The sequence below is a fragment of the Leptinotarsa decemlineata genome, unplaced genomic scaffold (genome assembly GCF_025532065.1).
Source record: "Leptinotarsa decemlineata unplaced genomic scaffold, Ldec_3_MD MMD2_P_RNA_scaffold_12, whole genome shotgun sequence".
In the NCBI taxonomy this organism is placed as follows: Eukaryota; Metazoa; Arthropoda; class Insecta; order Coleoptera; family Chrysomelidae; genus Leptinotarsa; species Leptinotarsa decemlineata.
In genome coordinates, this window is record NW_027412526.1 from 4738546 (window position 1) to 4761174 (window position 22629).

The following is a 22629-nucleotide window of genomic DNA, read 5'->3' on the forward strand; positions in this document are numbered from 1 at the left end:
CTGGGTTAGTTGTTGTTTTTCCGTCTGGTATCTGCCACACTTACCTACAAAGTCGTAGGTGTACATTACAGGCAAGGATATGATGTTTTCTCCTAAACTTATCGGTGGTCGTCTCGATGTAATTAATGACGTAGTTAATTGTAGGAATTAAACATAGAATTCGGTCTCAGAACTTAGAAATTTTTAATTCGAATCAATATTTTCAGCCATTGAAAATATGAAGTTCCATACAAAAAGAAAAACAGCAATGAAATATACGAAACCAGTGATTTATTCGACATTTAAAATATATAATGTATATTCACAATAACAGAAACATCCTGTCACCTTATCTAAAAATACTGCACAAATTCCTGGTACTTAAGTACAAACCCGAACCTATTCCTGCTTACCGCTAGGATCACAATATACATCTGTAAGATTCTCCTCCGAATCCAAAGCGTTCTGCCTGGACAACCGTCCTGAACTCTGTGAACAACTATGCAAGCTAAAATTACTATTGCTACGACCGATGGAACTGGCATACCCCAGAATGGAGTTACTGATATCATCCGACATGGTTCTCTGCCTCTCCCCTTGGTGCTCAGTACCATTATTATCTTCGATGAAGACGCTGTCCGACAGTAACATTGTGGGACTCACCTCGGTGGTATCAGTGAGGTTAAGTTCGCTGCGAGTGAATTTGGTCGTATGTTTATCAGGAGACAGGCTCTTCTGAGATGCTGGAGATAGTGGAAGGCTCTTAGAGCTGGGGGTTTTAATCTCGGAGCTCTGACCAGACTTGGAAGGCGTTGACATTTCTGACACCAGAGGCGTGCTCTCATTGTCACTTGTCTCGTTCAAGTCCGGGCTGGAATGCAACAGTTTCTCTTTCAGCTTGTGCAGCTTCTCGAAGCCCTTTTTTTCCTTCTTCTCGAGCTTCTGGCTGTTATCGATGGACTTGGACCTGTTCCTCAGTGAAGACTTTAGCGGTTTGCTGTCGCTTTTAACCAGATTCAGAGAGCTGGGCCTGGTTCTTGTCTGTGATGCTGTGTGCCTGTATTCGCTGAGTAGGGGGGTTTTGTTCGAGAGCTGGTTCTCGTACGCTACTGAGGATGAGGTGGTGCTGATGCTTATTCGGGGATGGGTGTCCGAATAGTCAGTTTTTATGACGACGTGCCTGCCCTTGCTAGAAGATTCCCCCGACTTCAGATTGGAATGTTTGCTACCGACAGAGAGCTTTCTTTCTACAACTGCAAAATAAAATTGATGGTTCCATTTATAATCTTCATTCTCCTTGAGGAGTTTTATAGTTATAACTGTATTGACATTATTACGTTAATTTGAAGTGGAGGCCTTATATTTTCAACAATTCACTGAGTTAATTAACCTCACCATCAACTAGAAAAATTACTGTTCGAGTTTTCCCAAATTTAAGGAACAGGAGGAACCAATAACTAGGTTAAATAATGTTTCTGTAAGCAGTAGGGAGGGTAAGTGAAGGACCACAGCAATTAGGCCACATATGACCCATTGTACATCCTCCCGAGGTGGATGCCAACTCTTTAGCCGGTTTATTGGCTAAAGATGCCAACTCTTTAGCCAGTTTCTTGGCTAAAGATGCCAACTCTTTAGCCAGTTTCTTGGCTAAAGAGTTGGCAATGCGATTACCTGTACTCCTTTCGTGTTCCTTTAACCCACCTCAAGGTAATGTTATTATCTACCGAGGCTTTGGCAAAATCTCGGTGGTACTCTAGTACTAGCCCTGAGGTAACACGTTGTCCGTTCAAGGCTAATAGGGTTTGTCTACTATCAGTGCAGATTATTATGTTTTTACCAGAAATTAATTTCCTGGTTATTTCTATTACTAGCTGCCTGCAGCAGAGGTTGCGCAGCCATAGGCTCAGCCTCAATTGACCAATTCCTACTTTGAAGTTTACACCAGCCGTGGGCTCTAAATAATGTTTTATCATCATTCAAAAGCATCTGGATCTGAAAAATTTCAATAAAAACTGAATGTGGGAACCTTAAGTTGCAAACCCAACGTTTGCATCATCTAAATGTTGACTTCCAATAAAGGATCAAGTCGTGTTGGTACCCATCAAGTATGAACCGGAGTCTTACATTACAAAAATTTAAAATGATAGGTGTTTGGCAGGATTTTTAGAGTTGTCAATTAGTTCTCTAATCTTCCGCATCTCTCCATGGTCTGTTTATAATCAATAAGCCTACAAAAACCATGTCTGGATGTTTTATGGTTAAAATGTACTCCGGAAAGGACACCAATTGCTTTAACTAATCTGCCAAACATCAAATCAACGATAAGTTTCATCTCTCGAACTGTCAGCAGCTCCAATATGTCAAAAGAAAGATACCCATCAGTTGATCCTAGTTCCTTTGGTTTTTACAAAATGGGGGAAATAGTAGCTTATTAAATGCCTGTCAATCATTCCACCATCTTCTTAGCTTTTGCCCTGGTCCGAATGAATTGAACTTGAAGAGAATTCCGGCAGAACCATAGTACTAGTTATTTGACAGTGACAGTTGACAAGTGAAGTGACAGTGGTGAATTGACAAGGCGAAATAAATTCAGCATACTAAGTTGATAAGTATCTCGTACCAACCCAAAAAAAAAGAAATATTATTTTATTTCAATTCTCACTCCCAATTTTCCTCTGTAGATAAAGAATTTCACAGAGATCTCATAGCAAATATAGTGACAACTGAACGGAATTGAACAGAAATGGATTAAAGAACATAATTATTGTTGTTGAATTAATTTTATCAAACAGTAATCTTTCAAAAATGAATGATTTCAGCAATTTACCTCCAGAGTATTCGCCACTTCAAGCATATAAGTCCGAGATAATCTCGAAAACAGATACACGAGATATGGGATTGAATAATGCAGGAGAAAAAGTGAGTTACTGAATATTAGGTTCGTTTCAAGAGTTTTCTTCAAGGGGTAGATATGACTACAAAAGAATTCAGATTAAGCAGTTACCATGGCAAAGCGAAAAGTCTTACCAATTCCAGGAAAAACAGCTGCAATATTTACAAAACGGCAGACATGAGCAACTTCTGAAGCATAAGAGCAGTGTTTTCATTTCAATTGAAAGACTGTATTCAGTTTACTATTTTATATTTGTAGCACAACATACTGTAGATTATTTGGAGCATTCAATTCAATTCAGGTAACACACGAAGTATTTTATTCACCAAAAATGTTGAGTGGGACTAATCAAACACCAACAATCACTCACCAGAGCGAGAGGTGTATGATCATTGGGTACAAGAATCGTGTAACCTGAGTAGATGCATTGAACTAAGAATGACGGCCTTGTGCATTTGTCAGACTGATATGCTGTCAGACTGATATGTTACCTCATTCAGTGTCGAAAACTCAACCAAGTTTCTTATTGTTTTTTAAACTTCCCTTGAAGTGTTGAGTTGAAAAGCAGCTTTAACTGACACTTCCCCCATTCGTCATTAGGTTTTCTTCAAATAATGTAAATACAAATAAGATATCTCTTGAGATGAATGAAATCGATTAATATTATTATTAATTAGCTTTCGGCTCGGCCTAAACAAAATATACCTACTCCGTGTCGAAGATGAGGAGGGTCCAGTATGGGAATATCGGAAACTATGAGAAAATTAGAGTCAGTTAAATTAGATCAGTTTCCTGAGTTTCTCTAGTTGCAGCCAACATAATTTCTTCATGACCGGTGATATGTGGTTTTATTTTCGAATGCCAAAAGAAAAACGAAGCCAACTGTTTTGGATTCGTTGAAAACGGAGGGAATTAGATTGAAGTAACATAGGGCCGTGAATGCTATCGCGATATGATACTTTCGGAATGATTAGCGCCTCACATAATTTTATTTTGATTTTGTTGGTCAGTAAGTCGCGATTTGGAAACAGTTGCCTCAGGATATTGAAAGACGTTTGGATCAAATGGCTAACGTGTTTTGTAAAGTGCAGTTCAGATTCGAACCATAGGCCTAAGTTCAGTTACAAAAGACAGAACGTCACCATTTATATGAATATGAAGACTATTTTCAGTAATATTTCAAAGTTTATTCGGTCAAAAGATCATTACTGCCGACTTTTTGGAGCTTAACTCCTATTTACGAGCTGATGAAATATCAAAGATGGTCTGTAGATTACGACTGATGAGGTTTTGAGCAGAATCAATGTCGGAGACCTGAAAGGAGAAGTACAATAATGATGAATGTTGCATTTTTCTTCCGACTAATGGAAGTTGCAAATATATAAGCTGAATAGTAAAAGACCAAGGATGAATCCTTGAGGAACACCTTTAGTTACAGGCAGAGTCCCTGAGCTGATACCGTCCACCATAACCATAACATAAGTTGTCAGTTTTAGAGCTCAATTACATGACTTGAAATATAGGAACTTAGGAAAACAAAAACAAAAAAAAATTCGTTGCTACAAAAATTTGTTTGGCGACAACTTCACTCATATAGCACGTTCAATTAGTAAACTTTGAAACGTCATTCAACTAAGCTCTAACCATCTTTGTTTACTATGCTAGACCTCGTTATCTTGGACACATTGTATGCATAAGAAAGGTTTACACAATAATTACAATGATTTTAGACACTAATAACCTTCAAAATCGAAGAGGAATTTGAAAATGAAGAATACAGAAATAGTATTTCCAGTGGTCTAATGAACGATTTTAACTGTGTGTCTGGAGTCAAACCTAGAGACAAAGCAAAGTGTTTTTTTGATTAATTCAAATTCATCACATTTGCCTTTATAAAAAGGAGTACCACAGGAATCTGTGTTGGGGTCGGTTCTGTTCCTCATACATATAAACGACACAAACACAGTGATAAATCCAACGACACTAATACCTGCAAGATTACCATGCATTTCTTATCGAACGGCCCAAATTTCAGGAACCAAAATTCTGCTTCGTAGTTTCTGGGTATATATTTAGCAGAAAATCTTGATTGGGCAAAATTATACTAACTTCTTAGCCAAAAAGGTTTTTTATGGTGTTAACGACTAGTGCCAACATTATTTATATATTATTTATATATATATATATATATATATATATATATACCTTTTTTGGGAAAGAAAGTTTTTGGCTTTCTACTACTCCATGTTGATACAAAAAAAAGGATGAGGGAATCTTCCAAAGAAAGGAAGGGAGTAATCAAATTTGAAAATAAGTAACTCTATACATGGATGTGTAGATCATGCAAAGAAGTAACTTTCAGACACAAACTTTAAGAAAGTCCTCCTGAAACAGCTACTTTCATATAAACATTGAATTATACAAAAGAAAAAAATTCTTTCGAAACAAATACTTCCATATGAACACTGAATTATACAGAAGATACTTTTCTCTACTCAGTTTGTATTTCAAACATTCGTTGTGGAATAAAAATCAGATATCATTCACATGAGTTCTACTTTAAATGAATGGTAACAAATTGCATTTACATGGAACACTGTCATCCTCACTCGTATACATCGATGTTTCGCCTAAAGACACTTGCCCTAAGGCTCTTCATTACCAAATTGGATAACATTATAGAAAATACACACACTTCATTCATGAATTACGAATTTTTATTGTCACGGAATAAGCTTGATCTGCTTATGTCATCGGTGACATCGTAATGACATTTGTTCACCTATTTGATTTAATTCCAGCCAAGAGGAATCTTATTTGAATTGAAGGGGTTATATTTTTAGGAGTGATTAATTTTTGGGAAAGAGGAGGACTTTCTTTCAGTTTGTTTCTGAAAGTTACTTCTTTGCATGATCTACACATCCATGTATAGAGTTACTTATTTTCAAATTTGATTACTTCTTTCCTTTCTTTGGAAGATTCCCTCATCCTTTTTTTTGTATCAAGATGGAGTAGCAGAAAGCCAAAAACTTTCTTTCCCAAAAATTATTCACTCTAAAAAAATAACCCCTTCAATTCATATATACCTTATTCTTCAATTTGAAGTACCTGAATTTTAAGTACCTTTTTTTTACCTAAGTTTGTAATGAGTTAAATTACCTTTGCTTATGTTCCATTTTCCACATTTGAAAACATATTCAAGTATATATATATAGCATTGAATGTGTAGAATTAGTTATTAAGACACGCCCGAGGAAGCCATTGTATGGCGAAACACGTGTTACGTTTTTGTGAAACTGTCCAGTGAAAATCACACAGTTATCCACAGTTATGGATTTTTATCAAGTATCGGCCGATTCCATCATATATAAAAACATAGATATCAATTTTAAAGAGGATTCAAAAGCATTCTCACACAAACACTTTTATAATTCGGAAAACACATATATATTGCTCGTGTCTGCCGTAGAGCATCATCCACCATAAGCACTTACTTGGAGAGGGGGGTTGCGAACTGCACCTGGAGCTCTGATCGCTCAGGCTTTCAGAATTGCCAGCGACGCCTATACTGACAGGCTGCCAGTGCATGTGACCTATAGGCGAGGATTGCAACAAAACAAAATCTGTCTCACCTATCCCGCTAGAGCTGTTGGTGCGAGAGCGATAGCCTCGTAGAAAATCTAAACAGAATAAGCGACTAAGCTTGAGGTTTCGGAAAGAAATACAGTTGCGTTCTTCATGCCATGTGTTAGGTTATGAAATTTAAGCTCCACTCATTATGAGTGACTACTGATCTACAGCTTTGATCCGCTGGAAAACATAAACGAAAATACAGTAGAGCGTCAATAATCCGAACGTCAAAATTACGAACGCTCACTTCCAACATGTGAAGTGTATAGTCGAAGTAAACAGCATTGTGCATACTTAAAAGTTTCGGCGCTCTCAAAGGCCAAAAAACCAATACATAGAAATGAAGCCGCTGTCAACTAGTCCACGTGGACTGAAGAATAGGCGGTTCGTATTGGATGATTTTTACTAACCGGGTTTTATGATTGGCTGGAGAGTCATAAAATTAAATTTGAAGTCATGTTACGGTGACGAATAGAAAGCGAGCTGTCGTGTTGTCAACGTTCAGTTCAGGAACTGATCGCGATTTGAGTGATGAAATTCGATATTGGTGCAGGTATAATTACTTAAAATGCCTGTTTAAAATGTGGCGTCCTTGGACAAGAACTGATAGTAATAACGAGTGTGATAACAACGCAGACTTTTTCCTGTGTAGTGATTCCAATAGCGATGGTGAACGATGCGAAAAGAGATACCAGTGAATAAAATTCGGATGCATTTGAATATTGAAACACAAAGTTTGGTTTCGAGGGAAACAAACTATTATAAGCAACATCAAATTTCACCGAAATTCCTTTCTCAACTGTACGTAAAATAGTCAAAAACAAACCTTATGAACGCAAGACGCGATGCGATACGGGATTACCAAAACCTTTAGATGTTCATCCAATAAAATCATTGAAAAAAATAATATACGACTGTTACAAAAGCAATAAGATTCCTACAACAGAAATCATAAGGGAGAAATTGAATACTTCCGGCCATAACGTGAGCTGCTGCTTCAGAATTGGATAAAGAAACTAGGATTTAGATTTAAAATAATAAACAAACGTCAAGCAGTTATGGAAAGCAGAAGAATAGTGGAATCGCGTAACAAATAGAACAAATAACTAAATATAGACGAGAACAATGGCAAATTTTCTATTTGGACGAAACTTGGTATGACACTCACGACACAGTTACGAAAGGGAGGACTGATGGTTCGAGAATGTGTACGCCTAACAAGCCTGCAAACAAAGGATGGCGACTAATCATTGTGCATTGCGGAGAAAGTAAATGATAGGTTAAGAATTCTTTGAAATTATGTGGAAAAAAACTTGAGGACTGCAATGTTGACTATCATAAGATCATGGAAGCTAATATTTTGGAGGAATGGTTTGAAAACACATTATTCCCAAATTTGGGTGCGAATAGTTCTTGACGTTCGCGACAGCTTATCAAAGTACCGAATAAAAATTCGAGGATAGATGATATACAAAGTTTTTTAATGGATAACAATTTGTATTTTGAAAATAGCTGTACCAAAACCCAACGCAGCAGACGACGCTGTACCTTCATATTCTGAAGCAGTGATGTCTTAGTACGAAATGCAGTCTGAATGTAGTCAAAGCTCAGCTCCTGCTAGTTAAACGAATGAAGGATTTGTCCGGCAGAAAAAGAGTTTCAAAACTCGAAACAAATAAAATAATTTGGTGCTTTCGTCCAGTTGTGTTTATTGTTTTGTGTATACATACATACATTTGTGAAAATGCATGCAGTGATTTTTTTTGTAAAATGAGTTAATTTTTCTGGATCAAAATACAATATGTATGTATAATATATTTATATAAGCACAAAAGTTTTTATTTTCATTTACCCTATTATTTTTATTGTAACTAGGAGTTTCTAGGTTATGTTCGAAAATCCGAACCCTCCCCAGTCCCAATTAGTTCGAATTTTTGACGCTCTACTGAATTTCTATCTGCTCACAAGTAACATTTTGTTATTGGGGCAGGGCTAGTTTTTGTTAAATTTTCAACTAGACATACTTATTTCTGTCCGCTGATCACGAATATGAAGTCTAACGTTGACGCTCCGGTCAACCTTCAGAAATACGGCCACTCAAAACCCGTCACTGTTCCATACGATTGGTAGATATGGCAACATCGGATATGTATTTATTTTATTATACTGTTACAGCCGACTACAACCACAGCCATTTTGTAATTTTCTAGCAAAATAACTTCGCTGGAACCCATTTCTCTGCAGAGTTATTCTGCTAAAAAGCTACAACTGCAGTCGGTTACAATAATATAAATCCTATGTTGCCAAATCTGCAAATTTTATGTAGTCCGGTGGTTATAAAAACTAGAGAAATGACACTTTTGGCAGGTTTGCATGTTGAGAAGTATCAAGTATTTCACCAAAATAACCTCAACCATAGCTTTATTGAAGTTTTTTTATATTAATTGTGACATTATTTCGAAAATTCAAAGTCAAGAAATAAATTTACATTGGCAAATTTTGAAACTTTCACTTAGCATTGCCCCTGAAGACAAAATGGGGAATGTTTCTCCTGACGAAAATCAAGTAGTTTTCATAAAAGAGCTCTAAAACAACGCATTTTTAAATATTATTTAAGTATTGTTTGAATACTTAAAAAAGAGGAATGAAATAATGCATTTAACATTTAAAGGGATTCGTTTCTATTTCATCATTTGGCAACATCGGTTATAGCTAATAAAGTACAATTAATCTGTTACCTGTATGAGACAAACAAAGATAACATATTTCAGAGGCGTGCTGTTCTGTTTACTTATGTTCCGAGTTCAGAGACATTCTGTGACATATGACATTTTGTGCGCCTAACCTATCTTCCTCTATATAAATAAATAACGAAACATCTGTTGTTTATGTGGCTTGTGGAGGTGGTATTGAACTATAATTTATATTTTGCCTTAATTGTTGATTTACAAAGATAATTTTCCTTTTTTAAAGTAGAATATCTAGGTACGTATAAATTATTTCAACTTGATATAGGCGCTGTTGCCAATATGTGAATTAGAAAGAAATCCCTTTAAAAATTAAAACCCAACATTTGGAACATCAATTTGAATACTTTTCGAAGTGAATTTGAAAAACTCATGAATTAAACTCAACTATTCTTTGTTCAAACTTGCATTTGCTGTAATAACCCAAATTGAGGAACATTCCCCATTGCTCGGATACAAACTTTAAACTCTGCACAATAGATGTCAGCACATTCAATTTATTGCAAACTCATCAAGAATTTTTTGTTTTTTCAAATCACTGTGTCAGCGAAACATCTGATATATATTTTTCGAATGAAGTTTGTGGAAATCAAATCGTGAGGTGTATATTATGAAATCATTAGGAATAAATTGTTAACAAACAACTAACAAATCATTTTTTGGTTTCGGGTTTCTTAGCCTTAATCTGCAGGTTTTTACGCCTGACGTTTCATCTACAACTGCGGCAGGCATCAAAGGCGAGGCAGTAATGCTCGCTGTCATACACAAACTGAAAATTGTCCTGAAGTGTTGAAATTTATAAGGGGACTGAAAGTCGGACGTCCATCTGTTTTAGTACATGTTTTGTTTGATCCTTCTTGAATAATTTAGAGAATCCATGTGTTTGAAATTGCCGGTATACATGTTTTCACTGATAACAACCCTGGCTACTACCACGACGGACATTGAATTATATCTTACAAGCACAGTTTTCAGTCTTATTTAGATTTCTGTTGAAGTTTAGACACAAAATGCTCCTTCTTTTCTTAAACGAGGTGGATCTTTGAGTATTTCAGTCGAGTTCTGAACAAACTGATGCCTTGGTTAGAACCGTCCTGCACTGAAGGGGAGTATTATTTTCAAACCAGTCTGTTGGTGATCACTCAATTGATTTCAGCAAATTCTTGCAGCTGGATGAATGAGAACCATTTTCAATAACTTCCACTCCGATGAAATTTGCTCAAATAGGTGGACTGTTAAAAAATGAGATGGATGTTGAAATTACGCGGGCTACATATATTCGATTAGCGATTTTTTTCATTTTTTCATGTTGATACACTCGTCTCGACCATATATTGACAGTTTCAGCTGTTTGGCAAGTTTAATTTGTTGGTGAGATATGCTTGAAAATGTCATAACTGGTGACGAATTATGGGTATATGGTTATGACATTGAAACCAAAGTGTAATCGTACCAATGGAAGAGTCGAGACCAAAAATTGTACGCCAAGTTCGATCAAATGCTTCCAGCTTTCTTCGATTACCGCGGCGTAGTGCATCAAGAGTTCCTGCTACACGGTCGTACGGTCAATAAGGAGTACTACCTTAAAGTTATGCTTTGCTTGCGAGAAGCAATATGAAGACAACCGATAATGTGGAAAAACACTCGTTATTGCTTGTTCGTAATCTTTTTGCCAAAAACAACATCGTAATAATGCCTCAGCCAGAGTATTCGCCTGATTTGCCTCCCTGCGACTTTTTCCCTCTCCCAAGATTGAAGAGATCCCTTGAAAGGACAGCGTTTTACTCTGTCAGCGATTCGCTTATGAACCACTGAACAATAATCAAACTTGACTTTATTTCACTTTAAATACAATAAACACTTCAACTAAAAGTTACTATAATTCGATTGTCTATCGCCGTACTAGATCGCTTCGCGTACCACACTGTAACTTCCACTTGACTGTGTCGATATGCCTGTGGGTAGCGTCTATATATCGTAAACGAATACGCTAGAAAATTTTGCCAAAATCCCTTCGAAATCTGTAGACTTATTCACGCTACATCTAGAGCAGCAGCGAACATCGTATATTCGCGCGCTCTTAGCTACGTCACGACTGGTTTATGGCTACCAGTGGCGGCCGGCGTTTTTTTCTTTAGGGCATGATTCACAACAGTATATTATATCTGACTGACTACTTCGATGGGGACAGATTATAATTTGATGAGTAAATAAATATTTTTTGATAAAAATGAAAATCCACCTCATTTTTTGAACAGACAGCGTGTCTGTCGGATATAATTCAATGTTCGTCCTGGTATCACCCGGTGAAGTAGTTGTTTTCTGGCAAGCATTGCTGTGTGTACTTTGGGGAAACCTTATTTGAAATATTTTTTTTTATATTTCCTAATAAACAGTCTTGTGATGACTTCATTATTGTTTAAATTGAACAAAAGTTGCAATACATTTAAAGTTATCTGAACCTTTTATAGTTTCTAATGCTATAATTTGTATCGAAAAAACCTATCAATGATGTAGTACTACCTGATAATAATTTGAAAACAGTTTATTTTTCATGTCGGAGTTCTTGAAATAGTATATTAAGTGTTGTTACCAGCAAACTGGTGCTATTTTTTTTAACAACCTCCTTGGAGGTCTTCAAAAAAACTGCAGTCAATTATGTATTTAGTCTATAGATTTATACCTTGTATGTTTGCTAGTTTTTAGTGCTGGTATTGGTAATAATTGTTTTATTTAGCATTTAGTTTTTGAGTGGCTTTTTATTTTATATATTTATTTCAATATTCGTTCGAATTTTATAACTGTTTTTGGATTGAAGTATATTTTTATACATGTATATTTTAAAACGTTGTAATTTAGCGTTTTCCAATAGATTGATGGATGTAGAAAATGTTCATATAGGACGAAACTGCAGTAACGTTAATTACAAATAAAAGTGGTAAACAACATGGACAGTTTCATTTCTTTTTTCTTCATTAGGGTTTTTCCTTTATACCGAATAAATAAATAAAAGAACGTTGTTAGAACGTTCAACAAGTTGATTTCCTAGCTTTCGTTGAGGGTATTTATAAATCCATGCTTGACAATTTTCTACTTGACTCAATTCAAGTGGGTTTGTTTCAATAAATCAACAAACACTCTTTGAAACCGTTTTCACTTCAACATTTCTCAAAAAACCTGAGACATCAAACTGGGACAATACTCAAACAAATACATACATGACAGATCGAAGACAGGAAAAGCAATTGGCATGCAACTTATAATAAATAGATCATGATCCACAGCAAACTTTGGTGAATCATCACTAATATTTTCTAGCATGCAAGTTGGTTAATATTACAAACATGCACATGCACAAACGATACACAGCTATTGAATTCACTAACAGCACACAACTGACAATGGGGTGTCCAAAACACAATTTGGCGATTGAAAAAAAAAAACACAATTTCATGATTAAAAAAAAACACAAAAATACTTGCCTCTTGAAATATTTGCGATATCAAGCAACTCTTTCAAGCTTATTTTGTTTGACAAAATTATCCCACTCAATCAAAGTAATATTAGACGATTTTTATTTGAAAATTGATTAAATCATTAAGTTGCCTTTTAAAAATACATGAAGCGCAGAAGGGCCACTTTGAATTCGAAATTTCAACTTTAATCTTGTTATTTAATTTCGAAATCAAAGTCGAAATTTTGAGTTAAAATTCGAAATTTACAGTTTGAATTAGTAATTTCGAGCGTGAAGTCAAAATTTCAAGATAAAAATCAAAATTATGAGTATGAAGTCGAAATTTTAAGTTAAAAGTCGAAATTTCGAGTTAAAAGTCGAAATTTCGAGTTAAAAGTCGAAATTTCGAGTTAAAAGTCGAAATTTTTAGTCAATTTTCGAAATTTCTAGTTTGAAGTAGTAATTTCGAGTATAAAGTCAAAATTTCGTGATAAAATCAAAATTATGAGTATAAAGTCGAAATTTCGAGTTTGGAGTCGAACTTTCGAGTTGAAAGTCGAAATTTCCAGTTAAGAGTCGAAATTTCAAGTTAAAAGTGGAAATTTTGAGTAAATAGTTGAAATTCCGAGTTAAATGTTGAAATTTTTAGTGAAAATTCGAAATTTCCAGTTTGAAGTAATAATTTCGAGTATAAACTCAAAATTCCGAAACGAAAATCAAAATTATGAGTATGAATTCGAAATTTCGAGTTTAGAGTCGAACTTTCGAGTTTAGAGTCGAACTTTCGAGTTTAAAATTTCGAGTTGAAAGTCGAAATTTCGAGTGTAGAGTCGATCTTCCGAGTTTAAAGTCGAAATTTCGAGTGTAGAGTATATCTTCCGAGTTTAAAGTCGAAATTTCGAGTGTAGAGTCGATCTTCCGAGTTTAAAGTTGAAATTTCGAGTTGAAAGTGGAAATTTTGAGTTAATAGTCGAAATTTTGAGTTAATAGTCGAAATTTTGAGTTAAATGTTGATATTTTCAGTTAAAAGCCGAAAGTTCGAGTTTAAAGTAAAAGTTTCGAGATTAATCTCGAAATTATGATTGTTCAAAGTCATAATTTAGAGTTTAGAGTCGTAATTTCGAGTTTAACGTAGAAATTTCAAGTTTAAAGTCGTAATTTCCAGTTCAAAGTAGAAATTTCAAGTTTAATGTCAAAATTTTCAAATTTACATCGGAATTTCAAAAGTCGAAGGCCTTTCAATTCCTTTAATTTTCGGACGGTGATTTGCGGACGGGCGTTGTTGTGGAACAGGAACAGACCTCTTCTGATGACCTGTTCCGGCTGCTGCTGAAGCAAGTTTTTGGTGCTGCTGTGATGATTTGGCCCGGTTACAGAAAGTTATGTTGAATCAAAATTTAAAAAAAAATCAACAACATCAATGTCGATAAATATATACCACAACAAAGTAGAATAAATAATCACTAATATATGGAGCTACAAAAACACAACATTAAAAAAGACAAAACTAAAAGTACCTAATATTATACTCTACATGTTACTCTACAGATTTTCAACCCATTCTTGACAATTGTAAAGTGTTGATACAAATTGGGGGAATTTTGCAAAAACAAAACAAAAACAAAAAAAAAAACAGTAAAAAAAATGTTATTGTTTAATATTTTGTTAAAGTTCCAGATTTTTTTAATACATTTCGGCTAATAACTAATATACAACACACCAACTCTTGAGATATAACACAAATATTACAACTTTACGGAAGCAAGCTTGAAAGAGAGACATACCTACAAATCCAATACTCTCGCCATTCATACTCTGTCGATAAACAAAAATCAAATCGCTACATTGTGATGGACCAGCCCTCACACACAAACCAAAATAAAAACACATGCAATTCCAGGTTTCTTTATTAATTTACAAAATAAATACAAATTGGAAACGCCTACGTACAATAATAAATAAACTTCAAAATATCACTAACCTTTCATAATAAAAACTACCAATTCTACTAAGTTCCACATGCTCGGAAAATGTGAATTCAATATCTGCATAGAGTGAAAATAAATGGGGGAGAGTGTTAGTTTATTCCCAGGAACCAGCGATATTTAAATGAGTGAAATTTTCAACTTCGGCCAGTCTGGGATTTTGCCAACATGAATCAAAGAAAAAATAATCCCTGCAGAAATTATATAACTTTATAACTAGTGATATATATCTATAACCAACTAGGTGTCGCACTATAACTATTACTATTTATTTAAGTTTCTGTTCTGATTCATCTTTTTTTTACTTGCTATAGTTTTGAATTATGTATGTTTCTTGAGAAAATAAATTATCACTATTATAGAGTGGGAATTGGTACAACAGTGATTGGGAAAATGGCTTATATTTAAATAGTTGAAACATCTCGTACTAGGAATCGCACGTTGAAAGGTGAGACCTCGTTAATGATTAGCCTGCACGAGTGTCTACTTCTGACAGTTGTCGTTCGTAGGGGGCCACACATGATTAACGGAAAATCTTTAACAGAGTTTAACAGACTCATATATTTGTTCGTAACCTGAATCTAGAAATAAAATTTTAAATTCTTTGAGAAATATTTTTTCAATAAATATAAAAATTTGGTAACATTTTGAAGTCAGTTGGATTTCTTAAAATGGCATCCAACCTCCATAATTTCTTAAAGTTGTAATCAAAATATAGTTTTCTTCAAAATGATACGAAGAGGACTTTAATAGAACCGTTTATTCAAAAAATAAAATGTTTTTTTTTATTTTTTGAACAATAAACTAGATAAAGTAACGGACAATATGATGAATAACATACATTATCGCTTGTGAAGCATAAGATAGCAATTTTTACAATTTTTTAGTATCGAAGTTTGGTCAAAATAGCCTCCCACGGCAACTATTTGATTCTTTATTATTTTTTTATAGTTACTTGGAGTGTTCAAGAAACACTTTAATGTAACATTTTCACTAAACGGTTTTACAAAAACGCAACAAGTGTTTAGCCTTACAATGGTATCCTCAGGCGTGATCATACTGACTAAATTCTATATAATTAGTGCTTTATATAACAATTTGAATCAAAGGACCTTCTACCTACTTCTATATTATGAATGAAATTCATAGTAAGTTCGTAGGCTGACACACAGATGGCGTAACTAATATTAAATCCATACGTTTATTAGCATTCAAATGACACATGAACAAATTTCACAGCTGTAGGACTACTAGTTTGTGGGATAGAGCATTTTGAGTAAAGCAACTTTTGTTAGTTTGAAAACAATGGATGAAAAGGATGTTTGCGTAAAAGCATTGCTTTTTGTCGAAAAAAAAAAACTGTTGACGCCATTGCACGGCTTTATAAACATTATTCGGACGTTGCACAAGGGAAATCAAGCGTTGATAAGTGGTTTGCCAATTTTAAACGAGGTGAGATGAACACCAAGAACGAGGCACGCAGTAGAAGCCCTAAAAAAGTCCACAAACTAATCTTGGATGACCGCAAAGTGATGTTGATCGAGATAGCTGAGGCTGTAAATATATCAGTTGGAGATATCGTGCTCATAATCGACCGAAAAACAACAACAAATTGATGATTCTGAGTGTTGGAAGCTGTTTCACCCTGAAGAAACCCGAATTTATGCGTTGATATGTGACAATGGATGAAACATGGCCCCATCATTTTACACCAGCATCGCTTGCTCAATGATAACGTTATATCATTTGTGGAATTCCAGAAACATTACATTAGTCGTCAAGCACACCTAACTAAACTATTGTACAGCGAAACTCGTGTTGCGGTTTTGTAAACTGACCAGTGAAAATCTCATGGTAAATTGTTATTAATTTTTCCATTTCTGAAAACGTAAAAGATAATTCACTGAAATTAATTCTGAGCGACTCAAGATGAATTAACGGTTGAACTATTATAGACATGTTTATGAATGAAGGTAATTTTTTTCTGAACTGTATTCATGATGTATCAACAGCATTAAATATGGAATGTCCCTTCAATTACAACATTGATCTTCAGTTGATGTAATTTCAAAACATTTAAATATACACTCGTAGGTCACAGAACATGTAATAGATCGTGTAAAGCCTTTCCTACCATTTTTTTTTTAAACTTGAAAATTCTGTTGCTCGATTCGTTTTGACAAACAGCTACTAAAGATATTATCATTATTAGGGAAGTAGCATCTACATTATCATTATAAATGTACTCTGTGGAATCACGACGATTTATTTAACTTAAGGAATTTCTGCAGGAATAACATCTGATGAAAAATCTCCAAAACTGACGTGAAGACAAGTGAAAGATATAATTCAAACCACAAAACTTCCGAAAGGGTTAGTAAAGTGCTCGAATGATCATATACAAGAGTAGTCTGAAAAGTTTCCGATCCCAAGATGAAGATGGCAGCACCCGTAAATAAAAAAATTGTGAATTTCATTGTTCATCTGTCGACAGTTACTCATCAAAGTTTCAGCCATTTTGGACGCGCAGTTGTTATTTAACAGACGTTTAAGTGAGTTGATGCGAGTGTTTTTATGAAAATGGACAAAATAGAGTATCGAGATGTAATGAAAGGCAATACGCCTAAGAAAATGAAACAAAAGTTGAATTCTGTGTAATTGGACTCTGTGTAAAGGGGCAGCGGTTATGAACCTATCAAAAGAAAATGCTCCTCACATTGAATCAACATTTAGGCATAAGAAAGGTGTCCGCGCGGTGGGTGCCGCGTTTCCTCACATTAGACCAAAAACGTGTTGAAATGAACATTTCCAAAGCTCTATTGGCGCAGTTTAGGCGCAATAAATCCCAGTTTTGTCGTCAATTAATTACTGGAGATGAAACTTGGTCACATCATTGAAAGCCCGAAATAAAAATCCAGTCTAAACAGTGGACTGCAAAGGGAGAACTGCTTACCACGGCTGTGCAACACCACACGATTATTCAGTGAAAAATGATCACGTTAGACCAAAAACGTGTTGGAATAAACATTTCCAACGCTCTCTTGGCGCAGTTTACGCGCAATAAATCCGAGTTTCGGCGTCGATTAATTACTCTAGATGAAAGTTGGATACATCATTGAAAGCCCGAAATAAAAATCCAGTCTAAACAGTGGACTGCAAAGGGAGAACTAACTACCACGTTTGTGCAACAGTACGCGATTAGCCGCTGAAAAATTATTGAAAAACGTTGTCGAAACCAGTATTTTAAATGGCAGTCGACAATATCTCGACAAAAATAATAATTTATAACGTATATAAAATGAACTAAAAATGGTCACTGACAGATCTATAGGGTGTCCCAAAACAACGCACCGTCTCACTCCTCAACGGTTGTCATGGCGGAAATCCACGAATTACGGTTTGAATTGTTTGACTATCCGCCTCATTCAGCAGATCTGGCCCCAAGTGACTTTTTTTGTTCCTTCATCTGAAAATTGCGCACGGAAGACAGAGATTTTCGGTCGTAAACTTTTCAGACTACCCTTGTACATCATTGTTAATACTGTCCTGAATACTGGAATGACACGAACATGTTACCGGATGGTATCATCATTTCGACCATCACCATTCGAACCCAACATATTATCGTTACCATCAATGCCCATCACCAAAATTACCCTTATCGTCAAGACCCGAACTGCTGGGTTTCGGAAACTGTACGACCGGTTTGTGATACTCGACTTGTACGATGGTGTCTACGTACTTGACTCTTTTATTGCTTTTCTCGGTAAAGTGAAAATTACTCGCTAGTGATTGTGTAAGTGCATTGTGAGATTCACCTTGAGATGCGTCGGGACTGGGAGGAATGACTGACGTTTGGGGACATCAGGCTCTATCGTTATCTTAGTTTCCTCCGTTTCTTCAAGAACGTCCTCGCAAGCTTCTTCGTTGAGGGTTTGCAGGGCACCACATATCATTTGTTCTTCCAGTGTCACCTAAAAGGAACGATAACGAATTTATTTCTCCAGTAACATAGCACATGTTTATGGTGCGGAACAATAATTGAAAACTATTTCATAAGTGATGTGTTAGTTGCCGATCTTTGTGAAATTTTATATGTATATTCGGTAGGTCTGAGAATAGGTTGTAATCTAATTTTCATACCCCTAAGTGATAAAGGTGCTCCACAGCGGCGGCTCGTCAGAAGAGGCAAGGGAGGCTTAGCCTCCCCATGAAATTTGAGGCTATTCATCGCAATAAATTAAAAGATATTGACAAATAATTATGATTATTTTTTTCTAAACATGCTTGAGTATCATTACTTTACAATTAATTTTTAATATAAATACATGATATGCCCGTAACAACACTATCGCTCACTACGAAGCACGTACCACACTGTATCCTGCATCAACAAACCTCAAACGCACCGCCCATGAACGAATAACGAATAAACCATCAACCCGAAATGATGAATGCCATACGTTGCAAGGGAGCTAAGCCTCCGACCGTTTTAAAAAACACAAGCTTTGCGAAGCCGATCCAACCAGCGACATTCGTCCCGATTTGTACTTTTAGTTGCAGAAATTATAGCGTTAGAGGAGGCTAGCCTCCAGTTGGTTTCCGTTACTGTACGGCTGCGTTTGTTTTTCATTTAATTATTCGGACGGGATGCTGTGACGGACCGGGACTGAAAAATATTTAGGTAAATCGGTTTAGAGTTTTTTGATATTTGTTCTTTGTGTATTATGTGTGTACAGGCAGTATTGTATTTTAGCAGTGCTTTTTAGTAATATTTTTAATGTGTTTGTACGAAATGGACGAAATTAAAAAATCTGACGATATAGTTCATTGGTTGCTGACAAATGATTTTAAGTCTTTATCTTATGATAATAAATTTTACATTATTAACTCTAGGAAGGCCTCAACCAAATTTGATTTCAATTAAAGCGTCAGATAATCGACAAAATCGAGGATTTAATATTAGTTGGTACGATAAATGCGATTGGTTAACCGGCTCCATTAAACGAGAAAAACTTTTTTGTTGCCTCTGTTTTATTTTCCGTGCAAACCGAATACCAAACGTGGTCTAGAATAGGATAATCCGAATGAAAAAACTCAACTCGTTCTACAGAAAGACATTTTAAATCTAAGGAGCATATATTTTCCTCTAGTATATTGAAATTGTTTATCAAACAAAATATAGAAACAGCTTCAGATACAGCTCAAAAAGAGGTTAATAATCAGGTTAGGGAAAATAGGTCGAATTTAAAAAGGCTTATCGATATTACGATTTATTTGGGTTCCCCAGAATTAGCTTTTCGTGGACACGATGAAACCGAAGATTCGATTGATCGCGGCAATTACAAGGAACTGTTAATGTTATGGGGCTAATATGATTCACAATTTGGCACTTTTTTAAAATAACTCAAAGACAACCCCTTTTCTTGTTTTTGTTTTTTTAATGGTCAGTTTTATACGTATAATTTTCGGCAATACACAATTTTTCTTTGCATTTATGCAAATATTACGTATTTTGCTTTAAATAGGTGCGGCACCACAAAAAATGTTCGCGCCTCCGGCGGGCTTTTCTGTGTATATATAGTCTTTATGAATTTAGCCTCCCCTGTTCTCCAATGCACGAGCCGTCACTGGTGCTTCACCCCAAACATTGATTTTTTATGATGTGGCATTAAAAATACATATAACCCTCAAGTTTTACCTCTCTATCACCAACCCCTATTTTCCAACAGTAATTTCAGTAATTAAGTCATTTTTAACCCTGATCATAGATCAGTTATTCCCGCCACGCGTCTACTGGTGTCACTTCTCACTCAGTAAACAGCATAGAGTAGTTATGAGAACGAAGCCGGTTTATCTCACACAATAAGACCTCTTTTATGCACGTGCTGTTGTGCGGTTTGCAGCCGAACGGCATAAAACGCTCAAAAATTATGTATGTAGGAGCAAGTGCTTCCTTTTATGCGGTTGCGGTCAAGAAATTTGCGGTCGGATGTGGCAAACGTGCGGTTGTCCGTGTAATCATGCCGAAAATATAAATTTAGACCGCAGATGCCCGACCATATTTTGTGATTATACATTTTCAAATACACGTACCCATATAGAGGTTTTTATGCAGTCGTTCAACGTTTTTGTTGGCGCCATTCGCTCTGTTGCCAAGCCCCGAGTCCGAGTGAATACTTTTCAAAATGAGTTCAGACGGTGCAGAACAGTTTATTGAGGAAATCAGATGTCGAACGGCTATTTAGGATATGTCGTCTGAAATAATATCAAAAAGAATCTGTGGATGGTTGACGTCTGATAGTTTTACTTATTTTTATAGCAAGCTCGTCGAAATATTGAATAGACATTCTAAAATAGATGAAGAATTTTTTGTCGATCTTCTCTTAACTTTATGTACAAGTTTCGGAAGGCCCCATCGATGGATCGTGTTCTATTAATAAGATGGACAGCCCACCGTCTTTGTCTTCTTTGCTTTTGCGATGTATTAACAAAAAATATAACACGCACGGATCCATTCTATTTCTCTTGTCACTGTACTAATAGATCTAGCAGCCGCCTGAACGGTTGCAACTTGCATAGCGACGGTACCACACTGAAACCGTACAACTGCACATGCATAAAAGAGGCCTAAGCCTTCTCTCACTGCCTACACAGTTTTCGTTCATCGAGCGTACATACAGTTTGCGATGTCACCGAAGCTGTGAATTATCCAACAGAATCTTTAAACTCATTGGATTTGCCAGGCAAGCCACCGCATAATTTACAATTGAAGGTTGGATCGCTTCGTAATATGAATCCACCACGTCTGTGCAACAGCACGCGATTAGTCGGTAAGAAATTAATGAAAAACGTTGTCGAAACCAGCATTTTAAATGGCAGTCGACAGTTATCTCGTCAAAAATAATAATTTATAACGTTTATAAAATAAACTAATAATATAATGGGTGTTATTTTAAAAAAATTGGTCACTGAAAAATCTACAGGGTATCCCAAACCTCTGACAAAATTCGAAATCTCCGTTATCTTAACGGTTACATGAAAAAGTTACTATGTTGAATTTTAGGCACCACTAAGATCCATGTGTCATTATGTGGTGACACCATAATTTGATTTTCTCTTTTGAAACGCCATAAATTTAATTGTATTTCTGGAATATACATGAAACCATAAAATACAATGTAAGAATAAATTAACATTAAAAACAATACAAATTATGATGAATTCTGAAAATCTGTATGTTTATTATAATCACTAAATTACATTTCAAAAGTTTCTTTTTTTTACAGTTGCTCATGTCAGTTCTTTGGGGTTTAAATCCGGATGGTATAGAGGTAAGCGTAAAACGCCGTCATTTTGACATATTTTACACCTGTCAAATATAAACTAACTGAAGAATATCTATCTACCTCTACTTATCTATTTTTTTAAATCGCTTTCGCAAGTTACACAGGTGATCGAAGGAATTATATAAATTCTCATCGAAATAAATTAATAAAGATAAAAATACTTTTCAGAATATAAAATCATAGATTTCGGAAGGTCGTGCTTTCATGCAGAAATACTAGACTATTCTAGACTAAGAGCAGGACATCAGATTGTACATACCTGATACTAAGAAAGCATGAAAGCATTCGAAATTAGGTTATGAGTGCTTCAAGTAGGAAACTAAGATTCATAAACCCAAGTGTTCCAACTATTGTTGAAGAGTGAACTTCAACTATCATTTGCAGGCTTGATTTACTTTCAAATGGTTTTGACTGAGTTAATCGAATAAAAGAAATAAAAAAACTTACTTGTTTTTCAATATTACTGTGTTTTCTCTGAACTCCGTCAACTTGCATTTTTCCCATATCTTTTTCAATTGTTCCACTGCCCTTACTCACGCTATCTGGAAAAGGGACTATCAATGATTTTATAATTCACTCTGAATCACTTTAA

At 35.4% G+C, this 22629-nt stretch overlaps 1 protein-coding gene across 1 annotated transcript in view; it reads right to left on the reverse strand.

Moving 5' to 3' along the window:
- Nucleotides 1-248: 248 nt before the first annotated feature.
- The window catches only part of Arms (Ankyrin repeat-rich membrane spanning), a 91416-nt gene continuing 69035 nt past the window's right edge, over nucleotides 249-22629 (reverse strand). The window contains 5 exon segments of the mRNA XM_074172491.1: nucleotides 249-1232; nucleotides 6367-6552; nucleotides 18507-18545; nucleotides 18548-18662; nucleotides 22485-22579. Coding sequence (XP_074028592.1) covers nucleotides 379-1232; nucleotides 6367-6552; nucleotides 18507-18545; nucleotides 18548-18662; nucleotides 22485-22579 — 1289 coding nt within the window. The 3' untranslated portion in view covers nucleotides 249-378.